Source organism: Oncorhynchus mykiss, chromosome 30, assembly GCF_057628025.1.
Source record: "Oncorhynchus mykiss isolate SJ-2025 chromosome 30, ASM5762802v1, whole genome shotgun sequence".
NCBI classification, from domain to species: Eukaryota; Metazoa; Chordata; class Actinopteri; order Salmoniformes; family Salmonidae; genus Oncorhynchus; species Oncorhynchus mykiss.
In genome coordinates this window covers 32,566,012-32,582,195 of record NC_143051.1, presented here as the reverse complement: position 1 = coordinate 32,582,195, position 16,184 = coordinate 32,566,012, and the positions used below count along the sequence as shown (strand labels likewise).

General features: G+C 42.3%; 1 protein-coding gene across 7 annotated transcripts in view; it reads right to left on the bottom strand.

The window, feature by feature from the left end:
- LOC110489432 (collagen alpha-1(XIV) chain) overlaps window positions 1-16,184 on the bottom strand; it is a 97,212-nt gene that overhangs the window by 63,662 nt on the left and 17,366 nt on the right. For 6 of the 7 annotated variants that reach the window (XM_036970753.2, XM_036970755.2, XM_090228435.1 and 3 more), the window contains 7 exons: window positions 7,227-7,379; window positions 6,789-6,908; window positions 6,367-6,531; window positions 5,315-5,476; window positions 4,422-4,709; window positions 2,596-2,741; window positions 545-674 (listed from right to left, as the gene is read on the bottom strand). In XM_036970753.2, the coding sequence (XP_036826648.2) occupies window positions 545-674; window positions 2,596-2,741; window positions 4,422-4,709; window positions 5,315-5,476; window positions 6,367-6,531; window positions 6,789-6,908; window positions 7,227-7,379 (1,164 nt within the window). Of the gene's footprint in view, window positions 1-544; window positions 675-1,178; window positions 2,447-2,595; window positions 2,742-4,421; window positions 4,710-5,314; window positions 5,477-6,366; window positions 6,532-6,788; window positions 6,909-7,226; window positions 7,380-16,184 lie in introns of those variants that run through there. The other variant, XM_090228438.1, reaches the window with a different exon arrangement.

Below are 16,184 nucleotides of genomic sequence, written 5' to 3'. Positions count from 1 at the left end.
AATCTTCCGACTACAACTGTATATCTACAGTACATGTCGTGACATCTCCCTTATGAACGTTCAAAGAAAGATAATAACACATTAATTAGCAAAGTGGTGACTGACAGATGGTCAACTTCAACACTAACATGATGCCCCCAAATTGCTCTGAAATGTCAAATCAGCACAAACACCATTGTTTTGGCAGCCTGTTCGTTCGGTCTTGTTCTAAAGTTTGCCAGGGCTTGATATCACTCATTCAAGATACAGGCAGAAGTATGCAAATTCACTAGGCCTGATGGCTAACCAACCATCTAAACACCTACAGTAAATATCTCATGCTCAGCCGGTAGATATCCATATCATGTTCTGATAGAGATTTACATTTATTACGACAGCTTCATCTACTCATGTTGTTACAAGCGACACACCTGTTTTCTTACGGGTAGCTCAGTGTTTCTGGAATTGTCATGTGTGGGTATGTGTGTGTGTGCCTGCTTATGCATGTGTGTGTGAATCTGTGCATGCACGTGCATGAGTACGAGTGTATGATGTGGTTACTCACGCGTGGTCTCCTGACTGGTCATAGGGTCACTGGCCTCCTCTCCGTACATGGCGTACACCGTCACTGTGTACTCTGTGTCTGGGGTCAGGTTCTCCAGTTCCACTTCGTTCACCGTCTCAGCCACTTTCACCTGTACAAACAGTCATCAGAGTCCTTAGACAAGGTGACAGACAGGTACACAGAGAAGTTGGCAAAGAAGCAAGATATATACAGGGGGTTGATGAAGACAGAATCAAGCATCAAACAGACGAGGGCAAGGTGGTCAGACAGCCAGATAAAGTGGCAGCGAGCCAGCCAGCCAGACGTGATACATAAGAATGTGAAATAACATCGTTTTAGAGAATGGAGCATTCTGCCCAAGAATTCCTTTTGTTTTATGCTAATCTAGCTAGAGGCTACAGCATTTAACTAAACAACTGAGATATGCACTTAAAACCTGTCTGAATCGATCGACAACAGCCAGTGTAACTTTATTTGAAAAAGGATTCAAGTGTTGTGCCCCAACAGGCTGAGCAAGTGAAACTGTGAACCTGAACTGATGACTGTGCCTAGAGAGTGTTATTTTTTAATGAGCACTAACAGGATGGGTGGAATTTGTTGGGTGGAGGAACTTCTCTCTCCCTCTCCATCTCACCTCCCCCCTTTCCATTGCACTAGTTAGAGCAGTGGTCACCAACTGGCCGATCTCCAAGCCATTCCTAGTCGATCACCAAACATTTCTGTAAGAAAAACAACGATAAAGCCCTGCGTTCCTATTTTTTTCTTCGTTTTGTGCTGTTGGTAATAGGTGCACTTGATTTAGCAGCCCTAGCAAGAGTTATGAATGGCTATGAACCATTTCATGTGTCTGAAGGTAGAACCTACCTGGCAGGCCCAGAGAGTAAATCAAGTGCAACTATAAGCCTACACCTGGCCAATCAGATAGCTCAGATCACTGTGTCTGCACAGTTTCCTCGCACCATAGACCATAGCACCATAGCACCATAGCATCGAATGCACAGCAAAGTTGATCATGTGAGATTTCTAAAATGTTCAAATCATGACTAGAGACTTGCTGTTTTTATGACTAAGTTCATGATTAAGTTGTTATTCAGCACTGTCAATACTTTGTTCAAAAGTTTTATAAGCCATAAAATGCACGCTCACTACTTCCACTCACGCTACAACCAGCACTGCAGCTGCAATCAATAAGTACAGCAAGGTGCTTCCATAAACTTGCGTTGTTATTATTAGCGGCTTGTGTATTTTTTCATATCGAGGAATATTTCACTTCTCTGGTCATAGGAGAAACACCATGAATTGGTGCATGAGGCAGAAATAATGCAGTGCAACTTAAGTTTGGCCATCAGGAAGACAGTGTCCTCTTTTTTCTCAGCGGAGTGAGGGAGTGAGGAGGGATGGTGAGTCGAGTGATAGACAGCCTCACCGCTGCTCCCTCCCCTCAGACTGACCATCAGATGCAGGCCATCAGTCCAGTAAATAAAAAAACACATTATTATGCTCACTAAGCTGTGCCTCACAAGTAATACAACACATTATCGATTACCAGTGTGATCATATACCTACAATTTATTTTAGATAATTTCAAAACGTCTGAGAAGAACAACATTGACAGGGCAATTCAAGTGTAGCCAATATGCAGTGATAAAGTATTGGGCCTATAGTCTACTGCACAAACCTCATTCCATTTTTAGTCGGTTAATGTTGCATAGGGTTACATTTTTTAAGTCAAGTAAAAAAAAATTGGAGCGGTAAATCTAGGCTTGCATTTTGACTCAGAAAAGGTTGGCGACCACTGAGTGTCTTCTAAATATTTCCTTGCTTTGAGTCTAAATTCCCTCTCTTACTACTTCTTTACTTTCCTCTGTATTTAAATGTAACCACTCCATTTCTTACATCCTCTTCTCTCTCCCTCTCCATCTGTCTTCTTTCCTTTTCTTTCTGACAGTCTTTTCTCCTCCGCTCTGTCTTTATTTTACCATCTCATTCCTCTTCTCTCTCATTTTCTCATCCTCCTTTCTCTATCCTCCCTTCTGTCTCCTTTTTATCACCTCCTTCTCATCGGCGTCGTCTCCCTCGGTCAGCGGGGCATAGAGGATCATGAAGCCAGAAGCCCCCTCTGCGACCCTCCAGCGGGCCCTCATGGTGTTGTGGGTGATGTCAAACAGCTCCAGGTTGTTCACCGTGGGCAGGGCCACTGTAACACACAAGGGTCACATAGGTCATATATGGGTGACAACATAGAATTACTAGAACATGCAACAACATTAAAGTCAACGTTTAGGATTACAATTCCATATCAATCAAATTGAGTGTACCCATGAGGGTGCAGTCAAGTTGCTGAGGTCAGCGGGGCTTCAGCCTGTTCTAGTAATTGTATTTCTATGGGTCACACAGAGGTCACACACAGGTCCCGCAGGGTTAAGACTAGGACATGACTTAGACCAGTAGACCAGGGTTAGCAAAACCCTCTTCATGGAGAGCTCAGATAAAATCACATTTTATTCATCACATGCTTAGTAAACAACAGGTGCAGACTAACAATGAAATATTTACCTACTGCATATGCAGGTTTTTGCTCCAGCCCTGTTCTGTCTAATCAGGGGTTAGAGCTAGGGAGGAGGTTAGGACACAGTTAGCAGTCCATTTTCCCTCTTCATATCCCAGCAGCAGCCGGGCCAGGTGCTTGGAGTGCCGGTAGGGAGTGATTGCTCACAGGTAGGAGTGATTATCTAGCTGAGACGCTGATTGGGAGTGGCCTCCTGACCAGGCAGGGTTTTACCATTTGTGTCTGAATACTTTTCCTTTGTTTGGCATGTCTTTTTTTATTTTTTATACATTTTTTATACTATTATCTTTGTCACCACTTGAACCTAATAACCTGCTTGGGCTGGCTGACTACAGAGTCCCAACTGAGCTCTACCTGGACCCTGGTGAGTAGGCTATGCTGTCTCCACTAGGGACAAAGACATACAACACCCTGTTCGCTTACCTCGACTCAAAGGTTACAGACTTGTTAGTATGTCCTAGCTTCCCTTGATTGGCCAGAGTTTATATGCACTCTTAGAAAATAAGATGCTATCAATAACCTAAAATGGTTCTTCAGCTATCCCCATAGGATAACCCTTTGAAAACCCTTTTTGGTTCCAGGTATAACCCTTTTGGTTCCAGGTATAACCCTTTTGGTTTCATGCATAACCCTTTTCGTTCCAGGTATAACCCTTTTGGTTATAGGTATTATCCCTTTGGTTCCAGGCATAACCCTTCTGGTTCCAGGTAGAACCCTTTTGGGTTCGATAAAGAACCCTTTCACAGAACGTTCTACATAGGGGCCCAAAATGGTTCTATCTGAAACCAAAAAGGGTTTTTCAAAAGATTCTCCTATGGGTACAGTTGAATAACCCTTTTGGAACCCTTTTTTCTAAGAGAGTAGGTTTGCTAACCAGTTTTGTAACATGGTAAATGGAGAAACAAAAGTCAAATTGTAAACAATTAAATCAACAGGCATAACTCACAATTCACACAGCAAAGTAATCTCCATTCCCGTTAACCTGTTTGGCCAAGAGTGGCCACATCCCCTCCCTTAAATTACCGGTCTATAGAAATACATAAATATAGGCCTAAATGCAATACGGGATACTTAAGCGCTCCAAAAGTGAGAGCATTTACAGCATTACTGGATGGCGTAAATTGTCTTTCTTCCACCTCCATCTGTATGTCAGTCTGACAGCGGTAGGTTACTCACCACCCCTTTTAACCCCTTTAAGGTCATTTGTGTACTTAGTATTCACAGATATACAAGGGGGATTTCAATGTCCTTCATCAACTTCTAGCCCTCACTAAATCAGATGAGATTCAGTTTTGTAACTAGACTTACATGTGGTAGCGCTGCCTCGGAGGGCCTCGCTAGCTGAGCTGGCGTAGATGGCGAACACGGACACCTGGTACTCAGTCAGGGAGAGGAGGTAGTTGAGCACCACTGTGTCCACTGTGCCCTGCACTACCTTCTCCTCGGGCTGGCCCCCGCTGGTAGGGTAGTACACCACCCGGTACTTCTCCACCGTCCCTGGGGCGTGGGTCCACGACACCCGGAAACTCCTGGCTGTCACCTCTGAGGTCACCAGGCCTCTGGGAGAGGTCATGGTGACTTCTGGGCCTCTGTCGCCTGAGAGGATGTAGGGTGGGTGAAGAAAGAGAAAGGGTGAGAGGATGGATTTGTTTGCTTTCATGTGGATTTTTCCAAAATGGCTGAAGTGACACATTTCAAACACTGTTTGTTTGTAAAAAGGGATACTATATGACTAAATGTCTATAATGCTCACCTGTGATGTAACCAGACCTGGGTTCAAATACTGTTCCAAATATCTCAATTACTTTCACATACATTCGAAGTAGGTATTCAGATAGATTTTTGTTGAAAAGACAAGTATATTTTAATGTATTTGGAAATAAACTTGAAAAGTATTTGAAAATACTCAAATATACTCCCATGCATTTAACCCAGGTATTTGAAAATAGTATTTTAAATAAGTATTTGAAAATACTGTCAAATAAAATTTGGTAGACTATTTGGTTTTTACAAATAACCATTCAATTAATGACTCAAATAGAAGTACTTGTTTTGGGTTGTGCATTTGAAAATACTCAAAATACTCAACAACAGATTTTAAATACCAGATACTGAAATACACATGTACTTGAACCCAGGTCTGGATTTAACCTTCTCAATTCTCTCTTCTGAATCTACTACTCTACTTGAATCGGATTCACCTTTGATGGCCTTGTCGAGCTGTTCGACCCGGTCACAGACGGTCCTGGTCAGACGCTCCACGATAGAGCTCATGACGCTGAAGTCGGCCACGTTGTAGACATGCGTCTCCTCTGGAGGCGAGCCGATGGCCTTCAGCTCTTTCTCATCGGCGTTCTTCACACCTTTGCAGAGAAAGAGGTAGAGAGCGTGAAGGAGGAAAAGGGGGAGAGAGAGAGAGCGAGTGAGAGAGAGATACCGACATTAAGAGAGGGAAAGATGATCAGGATGATGTTAGGGAAGATTATTCTCATCAGAATGGTATTTTTGTGTAATTCTATGGTGAGGTTGCAGTTATCTGTTCTATGTCAAAACTAAGTTGCCTGGGCCGCTGAGAGGGGAGAGGTCAAAGTGTCATCATGTGTAAACATATCTTTCACTCTCTACCTTTCCCATAGTGGGGAAAGGAAGGTTGCAGTGTCTGGAATCATTCTCCTCTCCGTGAGTTTGTCCAGGAGGTTGTATTTTGAGTGGGTTGTATCTAAATGACAATTTGATATATGCCTGTTGATTTGGAGGATTGGTTTATGGTTCTGGGGTTTGGGAAAGGAGACAAAGCTGAACGATGAATTATGTCTATGCTGTCTTATCCTGTGTGTGTGTCTTTACTATAAAGGACCTCATTTACAATGTGGAAGGGGCTCTCAGAGAATTCACTGAGAGACACTGAATTTATCTGAGAGTCACAGGGTTGTGATAGAGCTCATATAATTAAAGATGGACTTTTATAACTAACTCTGACTTGTGTGTGTGGTTTGCTCCCATGATTTGGTAAATAGAGGAAATTTCCACGACAATGAGTAGAATGAGACATCTCTAGATTACATATCATTACACTGAGCAGGTGTCAGAACACGTGGCTTCACACTCAAACCAGTTTTCATAAATATAAATGATAAAGGTGAAAGAATGTCCTCCATCCGTCAAGAAAAGTGCATCTGCATTCAAGCTATCCCTTTAACTACAGAAATATATGAGCATTTAGAGAGAACTAAGATGAGGCTTTGTCTCATACCAATGGCAAACAGCTCTATTCCCGCCTCTCTCAGACTCTGAGCCGGGGGTTTGACATCGTCTTGAGACTTCCCATCTGTGATCAGGATTCCAATTTTGGGAACGCCGGCCCTGGATCCGGACTCAGGTTTATAACTGTTCTCCAGGATGTACGTCAATGCAAGACCTAGAGAGAAGAATATCAGCATACTGTCTAACTCCTGCATACACAGCGGTTCTTGAGGAGTGTCACATACAGTATTAGCATCTTTGTTAGATTATTGGGTTACCTGTCTAAAATAGATGAATCATGTTATCGGGACATCTAATACAATGTGGTAGAATAACATAATGAATGTAATTTGTGCCAGGTGGGTAATGTGTATTATGTGGAGTTCAGTAGTATTACAGAGTACAGAGGACGAAAGGATTATTTTCTAGTACCCGTCAGTGTGTTCCCTCCTTTGTAGGGCAGGTTCTTCACAGCGTCGATGACTGCTTCTTTGGTGGTGAAAGTGTTCAGGTGCCACTCCATCCTGGGGTCACCACTGTACTGAGCCAGACCTGTGAACAGGGTAACACTATGAGCTTCTCTCAACACACATTCACACTCCATTATTGTACTGACGATAATCATTTATTACCCAGATGAAACACAGCAACACAACAACACAGAAACTACAGTACCTGTGACTCCAGTGGGTGGAATAGACAGGCCATGGCCATATGGCTAATTGGCTATCACAATCTAATCATGAGCGCTTTAGCAATACTGCTTTCTCATAATTATAATGATGATGACAATGATAGGGAAAAAACATCACAGATGATGATGATGATGATAAAGAAACCAGTAGAATAGATGACAGATTGTTTCCTCACCTATCCGTGTCTTGTCAAACTCCACATGGAAGGCGCTAACCAGATTCTCCAGGAACATGCGGACCAGACGGAAGTTTATCCGTCCGATACTCCATGATCCGTCCACCAGGATCACAATATCTGCAATGGCCGGGGTCTTACACATGAACTGCTCTGTAAAGGAAATAAATACAGACCAAATCTGTTAATACCAACATACTAATGACAAAGCATTAAAACATTAGCCTAGATAAAACACAAGAATGCAGAACACACCACTACTGTAGCATAAAGGGGAAAGTAAGGTCACTGAACTTATCAAATACAGGTAAACTGAATCAAACAATTAAAATGTTATCATGATTTTTCTAAATTCATTTTTCATTATTTGAAGTGCAGCTTAGGTCCAAAGCATTTGTTTATTCAGTTCAAACCATCTTCCCACAAAATTCCCTGAAGGACAATTTAGAGTATAATTAATGCTAAATTATTCTGGTGCTTACGAATACACCCAGTCAATGAAAGAAAATATGCCTTAATTAGGTGACATTTTATTTCAACACTTTGCTACATAGCCTTTCACATAATAATATTTCTCATTATGCCTCCTCTCACAATCTGTGCCAATCCATTTAAGTAGAGACAGGCCTGTCATTAGAGCACAAACAGACATGACAGCAATGCGCTATTATCCTGATCCAACACACTCAGTGTGAGGGAAAAGCATTGACCCAGAACTCTCTGTGTGGATTCAGAAGGTTTCTGCAGGATATGCACAAACCTGCATTGAATATGCTTATGTATCTTAAGTTCAGGAAAAAACTCTTGACTTTCACAGTTCAGAAAACTGTCAGACTTTCAGTCTTACGCAATAAATAATATACCCGGAATCAAGATGATTATTTTTGTTGTACAGTATATTTCTCCTATACCAACTGATGTGTGTGTGTGAAAATTGTGAAATTGTGTGACCAGCAAAGACACAAATAAGAAAAGGGCAGCAGTTTATTGATTAAAAGCAAAATACTGTAAAAGTGATCCAACATTCCATAACCCTTTGTGGTGGATTACAATGATTGATTTCAGATTCTGAATGGTATAGTGCCTTCAGAAAGAAAGTATTCACACCCCTTGACTTTTTCCACATTTTGTTGTTACAGCCTGAATTTGAAAATTTATTCAATTTAGATTTATTTTGTCACTGGCCTACAAACAACACCCCATCATTTCAAAGTGTATTTATGTTTTTCACTTTTTTTTATTACAAATTTGATTAGAAACGAAAAGCTTGAATGTCTTGAGTCAATAAGTATTCAACCCCTTTGTTATGTCAAGCCTAAACAAGGTCAGGAGTAAAAACGTGCTTAACAAGTCACATAACAAGTTCCACGGACTCACTCTGTGTGCAATAATAGTGTTTAACATGATTTTTTTAATGACTACCTCATCTCTGTACCCCACACATACAATTATCTGTAAGGTCCCTCAGTCGAGCAGTGGATTTTAACCACAAAGACCAGGGAGGTTTCCAATGCCTCGCAAAGAAAGGCACTTATTGGTAGATGGGTAAAACATTTACAAAAGCAGACATTGAATATCTCTTTGAGCATGGTGAAGTTATTATTTACACATTGGATGGTGTATCATAACACCCAGTCACTACAAAGATACAGGCGTCATTCCTAACTAAGTTACCGGAAATGAAGGAAACAGCTCATTGATTGCACCATGAGGCCAATGGTGACTTTAAAATAGTTAGTTTAATGGCAGTGATAGGGGAAAAAAGGATGGATCAACAACAGTATAGTTACTCTACAAAACTAACCTAATTGACAGTGAAAAGAAAGAAGCCTTACACGGAATAAAAATATTCCAAAACATGCATCCTGTTTGTAACAAGGGACTAAAGTAATACTGAAAAAAATGTGTCAAGGCAATTAACTTTTTGTCCTGAATATAAAGTGTTATGGGGTAAATCCAATACAACACATTACTGAGTACCACTCTGCATATTTCAAGTATAGTGAAGGCTGCGTCATGTTATGGGTATGCTTGTAATCATTAAGGACTGGGGAGTTTTTCAGGATAAAAAATAAATGTAATGGAGCTAAGCACTGGCAAAATCATAGAGGGAAACCTGGTTCAGTCTACTTTCCACCAGACACTGGGAGATTTATTTACCTTTCAGCAGATCAATAACCTAAAACACATGGCCAAATATACACTAGAGTTTTTACCAAGAAGACAATGAATGTTCCAGTGGCCGAGTTACTGTTTTGACTTAAATCTACTTGAAAATCTATGGCAAGACCTAAATGTGGTTGTCTAGCAATGATTAACAACCAATTTGACAGAGCTTGACAATTTGGGTAAATAATAATGGGCAAATGCTACACAATCCAGGTGTGGAAAGCTCTAATGCCGTGTTCACATTGGCAGTTTGAAGTGACTCAAATCCTATTTATTTGCATAACTAATTAGAATCTGCAGTCTGAATAGCCAGAAAGCACATGGAATCTGATATTTCAGGCCACATTTCAAACCACCCATGAAGCTCAGGTACAAATCTGATTCCTGGCCATCTGATTATTTTCCCTCAAGTGGTTTTTAGACTGTTATTTGGCATATCTTGTTGCTTACTAGCTAGGTTACTCTGTTGACAGTTAGACAAGAACATGTGGTAGCTACCTAGCTTGTTAATTTTTACAAACAAATCAGTGAATGTGCTAGAAAGCTAAATAGTTAACTAGCTAGGACTCGTTCTGAAAGTTGGATCCTAATCGCGCTTTTTAAAGCCTCTTTTGAGTCTTTAAAAGTGGCCTTTTCTCCCCAATTTTCCATCTTGTCTCATCGCTGCAACTCCCCAACGGGCTCGGCGAAGGTTGAGTCATGCATCCTCTGAAACATGACCCACCTAACTGCGCTCCTTAACACCCGCCAGCACCAATGTGTCGGAGGAAACACCGTTCAACTGGCGACATGAGTCAGCCCGCCACAAGGAGTCACTAGAGCGCGATGAGCCAAGTAAAGCCCCACCATCCTAACCCGGACCACGCTGGGCCAATTGTGTGCCGTCCTATGGGACTGCCGGCCACGGCCGGTTGTGGCACAGCCCGGGAATGAACCCAGGTCTGTAGTAATGCCTCTAGCAGTGTAATGCAGTGTCTTAGACCGCTGCGCCACTCAGGAAACCCCGCTGCATAACTTCTGAGTGACAGGAAGCATGAGCACCACCACCAATCAACCTACACCACTGTACACCCCCAAATGACTGCTGTCTGAACACACACAAATCCAATTTGGTCACTTGTAACTTGCTGTTTGGACAGCCAGTAGTCCAAAACAGATTTGAAAAACAAATTTGAGCATTAAGGCCTGAACAAGGCTTTAAAGACTCACTGCTGTAAACGCTGCCAAAGGTGATCCTACAAAGTTTTGACTCAGGGGTGTGAATACTTATGTAAGTGAGACCTTTCTGTATTTCATTTTCAATAAATGTGCAAAAATAAAATCACTTTGTCATTATGGGGTATTGTTAGTATATCGGTGAGAAAAATATATTTAATCAATTTTGAATTCAGGCTGTAACACATCAAAATGTGGAATAAGTCAAGTGGTATGAATACTTTCTGAAGGCACTGTATATGCCACTTTTCCCATTGAGCATTCCATGCACACAGCTGCAGTGGTACACAGATTCAGTCTCAGAGTTCGGTGAACAGACATCTTCTGGAAGTTTTGCTCATTATCTCTGGGGAGAGAGAACGTACAGAACATCAAGGCAATGTAGAGATCATCATTTAAACATTGTTACAATCAAAAAGGTGTTTCAGTTATCAAATCCATGCAAAACATACACAAATGAAACAGTTGTACATACTTTTTTCATTGGAAAAGAGAGAATATAACTCTATAAAAATATTATCCCCCAGATAAAAAGACTGCTTACCAGGCTGGAACATGTTAGGAAACCAAGAGTGGTCTACCTACCACTGAGTGGTCTACCTACAAGTCTGAGTGGTCTACCTACAAGTCTGTACAATCCTGGAGTTTCAGTTTCCAGATTATACCAGAAAACCAATCAATATCTCATCATAATAGACCTTAGTAAAGGAAGTAAAACGTCAAATAACTTTACAGTATAAAGTGCTTTGTGTGTCAACCTCATAAAATAACCTCCCAAAATTGAATTCTGTTTTCTGAACATTCAATTGGAGGGAACAATTTTGGACTGAGTGAAAGAGCAATGTCTGAGTGCCTTTAATAGCAGGGCAACAAACATAGCCAGGTGGATAGATAGGGGGGAGAGCGAGAGAGAAGGATACTGAAAAGTAGAGAGTTGGATAGTAAGAATGGAGAAAGGGGCGAGGGAGAGATTATTTTAGAACATAGCTATTAGTGGAGAACCTCAGGCACTTGTGGCTCTGACGGGTCACAGTGTCGACAGTCAAGGCCAAGGCGGGGTCAGGGTTAAGGCGACTGCGGTAACGCCTAGGGGGAGAGGGAGCCAAGAGTTCCCATTTCTCCATGTCAAAGCTGGTCCATGCACCTTTCTCTCATCCCATCCAGATTTATAATGTGTGTAATTTACACACACAGAGGAGAAAAGACACCATAACCTCTAGCTAAGGGCCTAACATTCCTCTTCAAAGACATGAAAGGGCAAAATAGTTGTGTGCAGAAGCCAGTTGCAGATTCCACACGTGTGTGTCCACTAGGCAGGTATCCCCAAAGGTCTGCTCATTCATCTACAGTATGAACAAATTGCAGCGTTAAAGTGATGGATTAGTGAAAGCTACTTATGACAAAAGTGACACGTGCACACACATATGCACACACACATTTATTCCTATAAATAATAAAGTAAGAAGAATATCAAATCCTGTCACATATACCATGAATGTATGCAACTACAACTACTGCAACAACTCCAAACGAACTACTGTAGCTCCCTCTGACAATAATAGATGTGATCAGCCAGTGGAGCTCAACACCAACCCTCCCCCCATACCCCAGTAGCAAATCAAACCCTAATCATCTCATAGGGTTGACATTATTCACAGGAGCTGTCTTCGAGGAGCTCCACCATACAGGAGAATAATTCAATCATGCAGACCATACCGTCATGAGGAATCTCCATGCTTCCCTCCCACAGGCATCTCACAGACAAGAGGCAATAAATACAAGCCTCAAAATAGCCAAGCTAGTTGTCTCTTAATTCTATACTAGTATATGGAATATTGGAATATGTGGCTGAAATATGTAAGGGTTTAGATATGGGCAGTGCCTTATTAATAGTGATGGGATGGTGTATGCATTCATTATTCCCTAGGGGGTCGAGGTGGATTTTCCCTCACGCATTTCTATAAACAATGCAGGTATAGGCTAATGTCTTTCGATGGGTCATTTTAAAAAGAATCAACTTAAAATCTACTTCAGCCTCTGCCTGATAAAGGTTGTTGTGACAGAAAAATCACCTTGTTCAAAGCCTTTTGTCCAATAAAATCCAAAATGTTTCTACAGAATGTATGGCCTTCTGTCTGCATATTTCCACCATACCTCATCATACCATAAGCCTATTTGTGAAGATGTTAAGCTGAGAGGCCATACGGCCACACGCCCAGTGAGTGATGGGACTACAGCGACTGGGGTAGAGTGGAACAGGTAAAACCTCACCTCTGGGTATTGGCTTTGTGATTGTGAGGCGATGCAACATATGGAGAAAGGGCCACGCTGTCGATCGAGCGAAGATTAACAAGTAACATCTGTCAGCATCATCCGGCAGAGAACAAACAATGAACAGACAATGTGACAACGTTCAGACGTTGTCGTGGGAACCCGGGGGAAATTACTGTAAGCCAGATGCATCCTGCGAATATTCAATGTCGCTAGAAACAGTTAACAACAGACGGGAAGTGTTGGGTGATGTGACAGGAACTGTGTGCGTGTGTTTAAGAGTGAGAATGTGTGTGTGTGTCTCAGAAAGTGCAATGAATGATGAATGATGCTGGTCAACAGAGGCCAATTCCTCCAGACCATATGGACGTAATCACATGGGATCTTCTCTCTGGCGGGGGTTAACTAGGTGCCTTTAAACTGGTGCCTGCCTACCCGCCTGAGAGCATCTGTCACCTGTCACATTCCTATCCCCTCCAAATGACTCTGTTTCAATGTCAAGTTACATTGATGGAGCTTTTGCTCCATGCTTCATAACTCAGTAAATCCTGCACTTACATTAATGGAATCCCAGACTCTCTCTGGCTAGGCTACAGCCCTCTTTTGCTCACTTTCAATTTGGCTATATGAACAGTGCATCCGTCTGCGATGAGGCATGCTTTGTTGATTCATCATGGTTTTGTAGCATGGGGAAATTAAATTGCGTTGAGTTGTTTATTTATTGCTGATTTTGTACATAATAAATGCTGTAAGTTTGCAGTGGTATGCAATGTATCCATCAGCTAGAGCGGGGATGGGCAACTGGAGGCCCGCGGCTCCCCTTTTGTAAGTCCGCGGATCAATAGTAGAATACACAAGATGCAATTTTGAAAATTGGTTGTGCATCAGCAGTTTTTCTCTTATTATGTCAGTCACTGACAGTCACTCAAATAGCCCAACAAAGTTGAGCTTAGAGCCCCCAAAAGGCTACGGCCGACTCTGACTGCATGTGTGGGTATGGATGTGGGTACGCAGCCCCGCGATCCACTGCGGCCCCTCAAGATGAGTTCAGAATTTTTTGTGGCCTCCAACCCCATCAATGTTGGCCATCCCTGATCTAGAGCCATATAGAGTAAACGGGTTCCTTTCACAACAAGCTGACTGACTGAGCCAGCCAGGTATTTTTTTTTGCCATGAAACTGTTATAAAACCTGTCATAACACCATCCTATGAATGACACAATGCCTCTCTCAATAGGAAGTAGTATACCTAGTATCCCTATCTCACTCATAATTTTTTGACTGATCGCTGTCATTTCCGTTCCACAACTTGCAGACTTGTTTACGTGCTGCTGTGTGTTTTGTTGCTAACCTTACTTTGCTACCTGACAACTTTACGGTTTTACTTTTTAATTACCATTTATATTTTTTGTTTTTCCCTCACTCAACTTTTTATCATTCAACTTTTTCACTCCTGACGTTTTATCTGGACATGGTTCGTCAGGACCTCCAACAGCCGAAGCTAAGTAGTAACATTAACATGATGCCTTCTAATTGCAATCGCTGTATTCATAATATACAGGAGAACGGTCGCATTATGGCTAGGATAGCTGTGCTGCAAGCCCAGCTTCAGGAGCAATCGTTAGGCAAGGGTAATTTCAGTGTAGGAAAGGATGAAACAGCGTCTGTGCCACCAGTAAGTACAGATAGTAACGTTCGTATAAATCCCCTCGCACGGTCCCCGCAGCCGGACAACTTTCTCATGTCTTCTGGAGGGAAATGCTTTAGGAATGCTCAACCGGCGTCGCTCATTCAGCTGACAGAAACTTTCAACCGGTTCTCCCCATTAAGCAGCGAGTCGGAGTCAGAGGCTGAGCCTTCTCTGGTCTTTACTCCTCCCGTTACGGGGTCTGAGACGCCGAAGCCTCCCACCATTAGCTCTGACAAATTAAAAACCCTAGTCATTGGCGACTCCATTACCCGCAGCATTAGACTTAAAACGAAATATCCAGCGATCATACACTGTTTACCAGGGGGCAGGGCTACTGACATTAAGGCTAATCTGAAGATAGCGCTGGCTAAAGCTAAAACTGCCGAGTGTAGAGAGTATAGGGATATTGTTATCCACGTCGGCAAAAATTATGTTAGGATGAAACAGTCAGAGGTCACCAAGCGCAACATAGCTTCAGCGTGTAAATCAGCTAGAAAGATGTGTCGCCATCGAGTAATTGTCTCTGGCCCCCTCCCAGTTAGGGGGAGTGATGAGCTCTCACAACTCAATCGCTGGTTGAAAACTATTTTCTGCCCCTCCCAAAAGATAGAATTTGTAGATAATTGGCCCTCTTTCTGGGACTCACCCACAAACAGGACCAAGCCTGGCCTGTTGAGGAGTGATGGACCCTATCCTAGCTGGAGGGGTGCTCTCATCTAATCTACGAACATAGACAGGGCTCTAACTCCCCTAGCTCGACAATGAAATAGGGTGCAGGCCAGGCAGCAGGCTGTTAGCCAGCCCTGCCAGCTTAGTGGAGTCTGCCACAAGCACAGTCAGTGTAGTCAGCTCAGCTATCCCCATTGAGACCGTGTCTGTGCTTCGACCTAGGTTGGGCAAAACTAAACATGGCGGTGTTCGCATTTGCAATCTCACTAGAATAAAGACCTCCTCCATTCCTGACATTATTGAAAGAGATTGTGATACCTCACATCACAATTTAGGGCTACTTAATGTTAGATCCCTCACTTCCAAGGCAGTTATAGTCAATGAACTAATCACTGATCATAATCTTGATGTGATTGGCCTGACTGAAACATGGCTTAAGCCTGATGAATCTACTGTGTTAAATGAGGCCTCACCTCCTGGTTACACTAGTGACCATATCCCTCGCGCATCCCATAAATGTGGAGGCGTTGCTAACCTTTACAATAGCAAATTTCAATTTACAAAAAAATAAAAATGTTTTCGTCTTTTGAGCTTCTAGTCATGAAATCTATGCAGCCTACTCAATCACTTTTTTATAGCTACTGTTTAAAGGCCTCCTGGGTCATATACAGTATTCCTCACTGAGTTCCCGGAATTCCTATCGGACCTTGTAGTCATAGCAGATAATATTCTGATTTTTGGTGACTTTAATATTCACATGGAAAATTCCACAGACCCACTCCAAAAGGCTTTCGGAGCCATCATCGACTCAGTGGGTTTTGTCCAACATGTCTCCGGACCGACTCACTGCCACAGTCATACTCTGGACCTAGTTTTGTCCCATGGAATAAATGTTGTGGATCTTAATGTTTTTCCTCATAATCCTGGACTATCGGACAACCATTT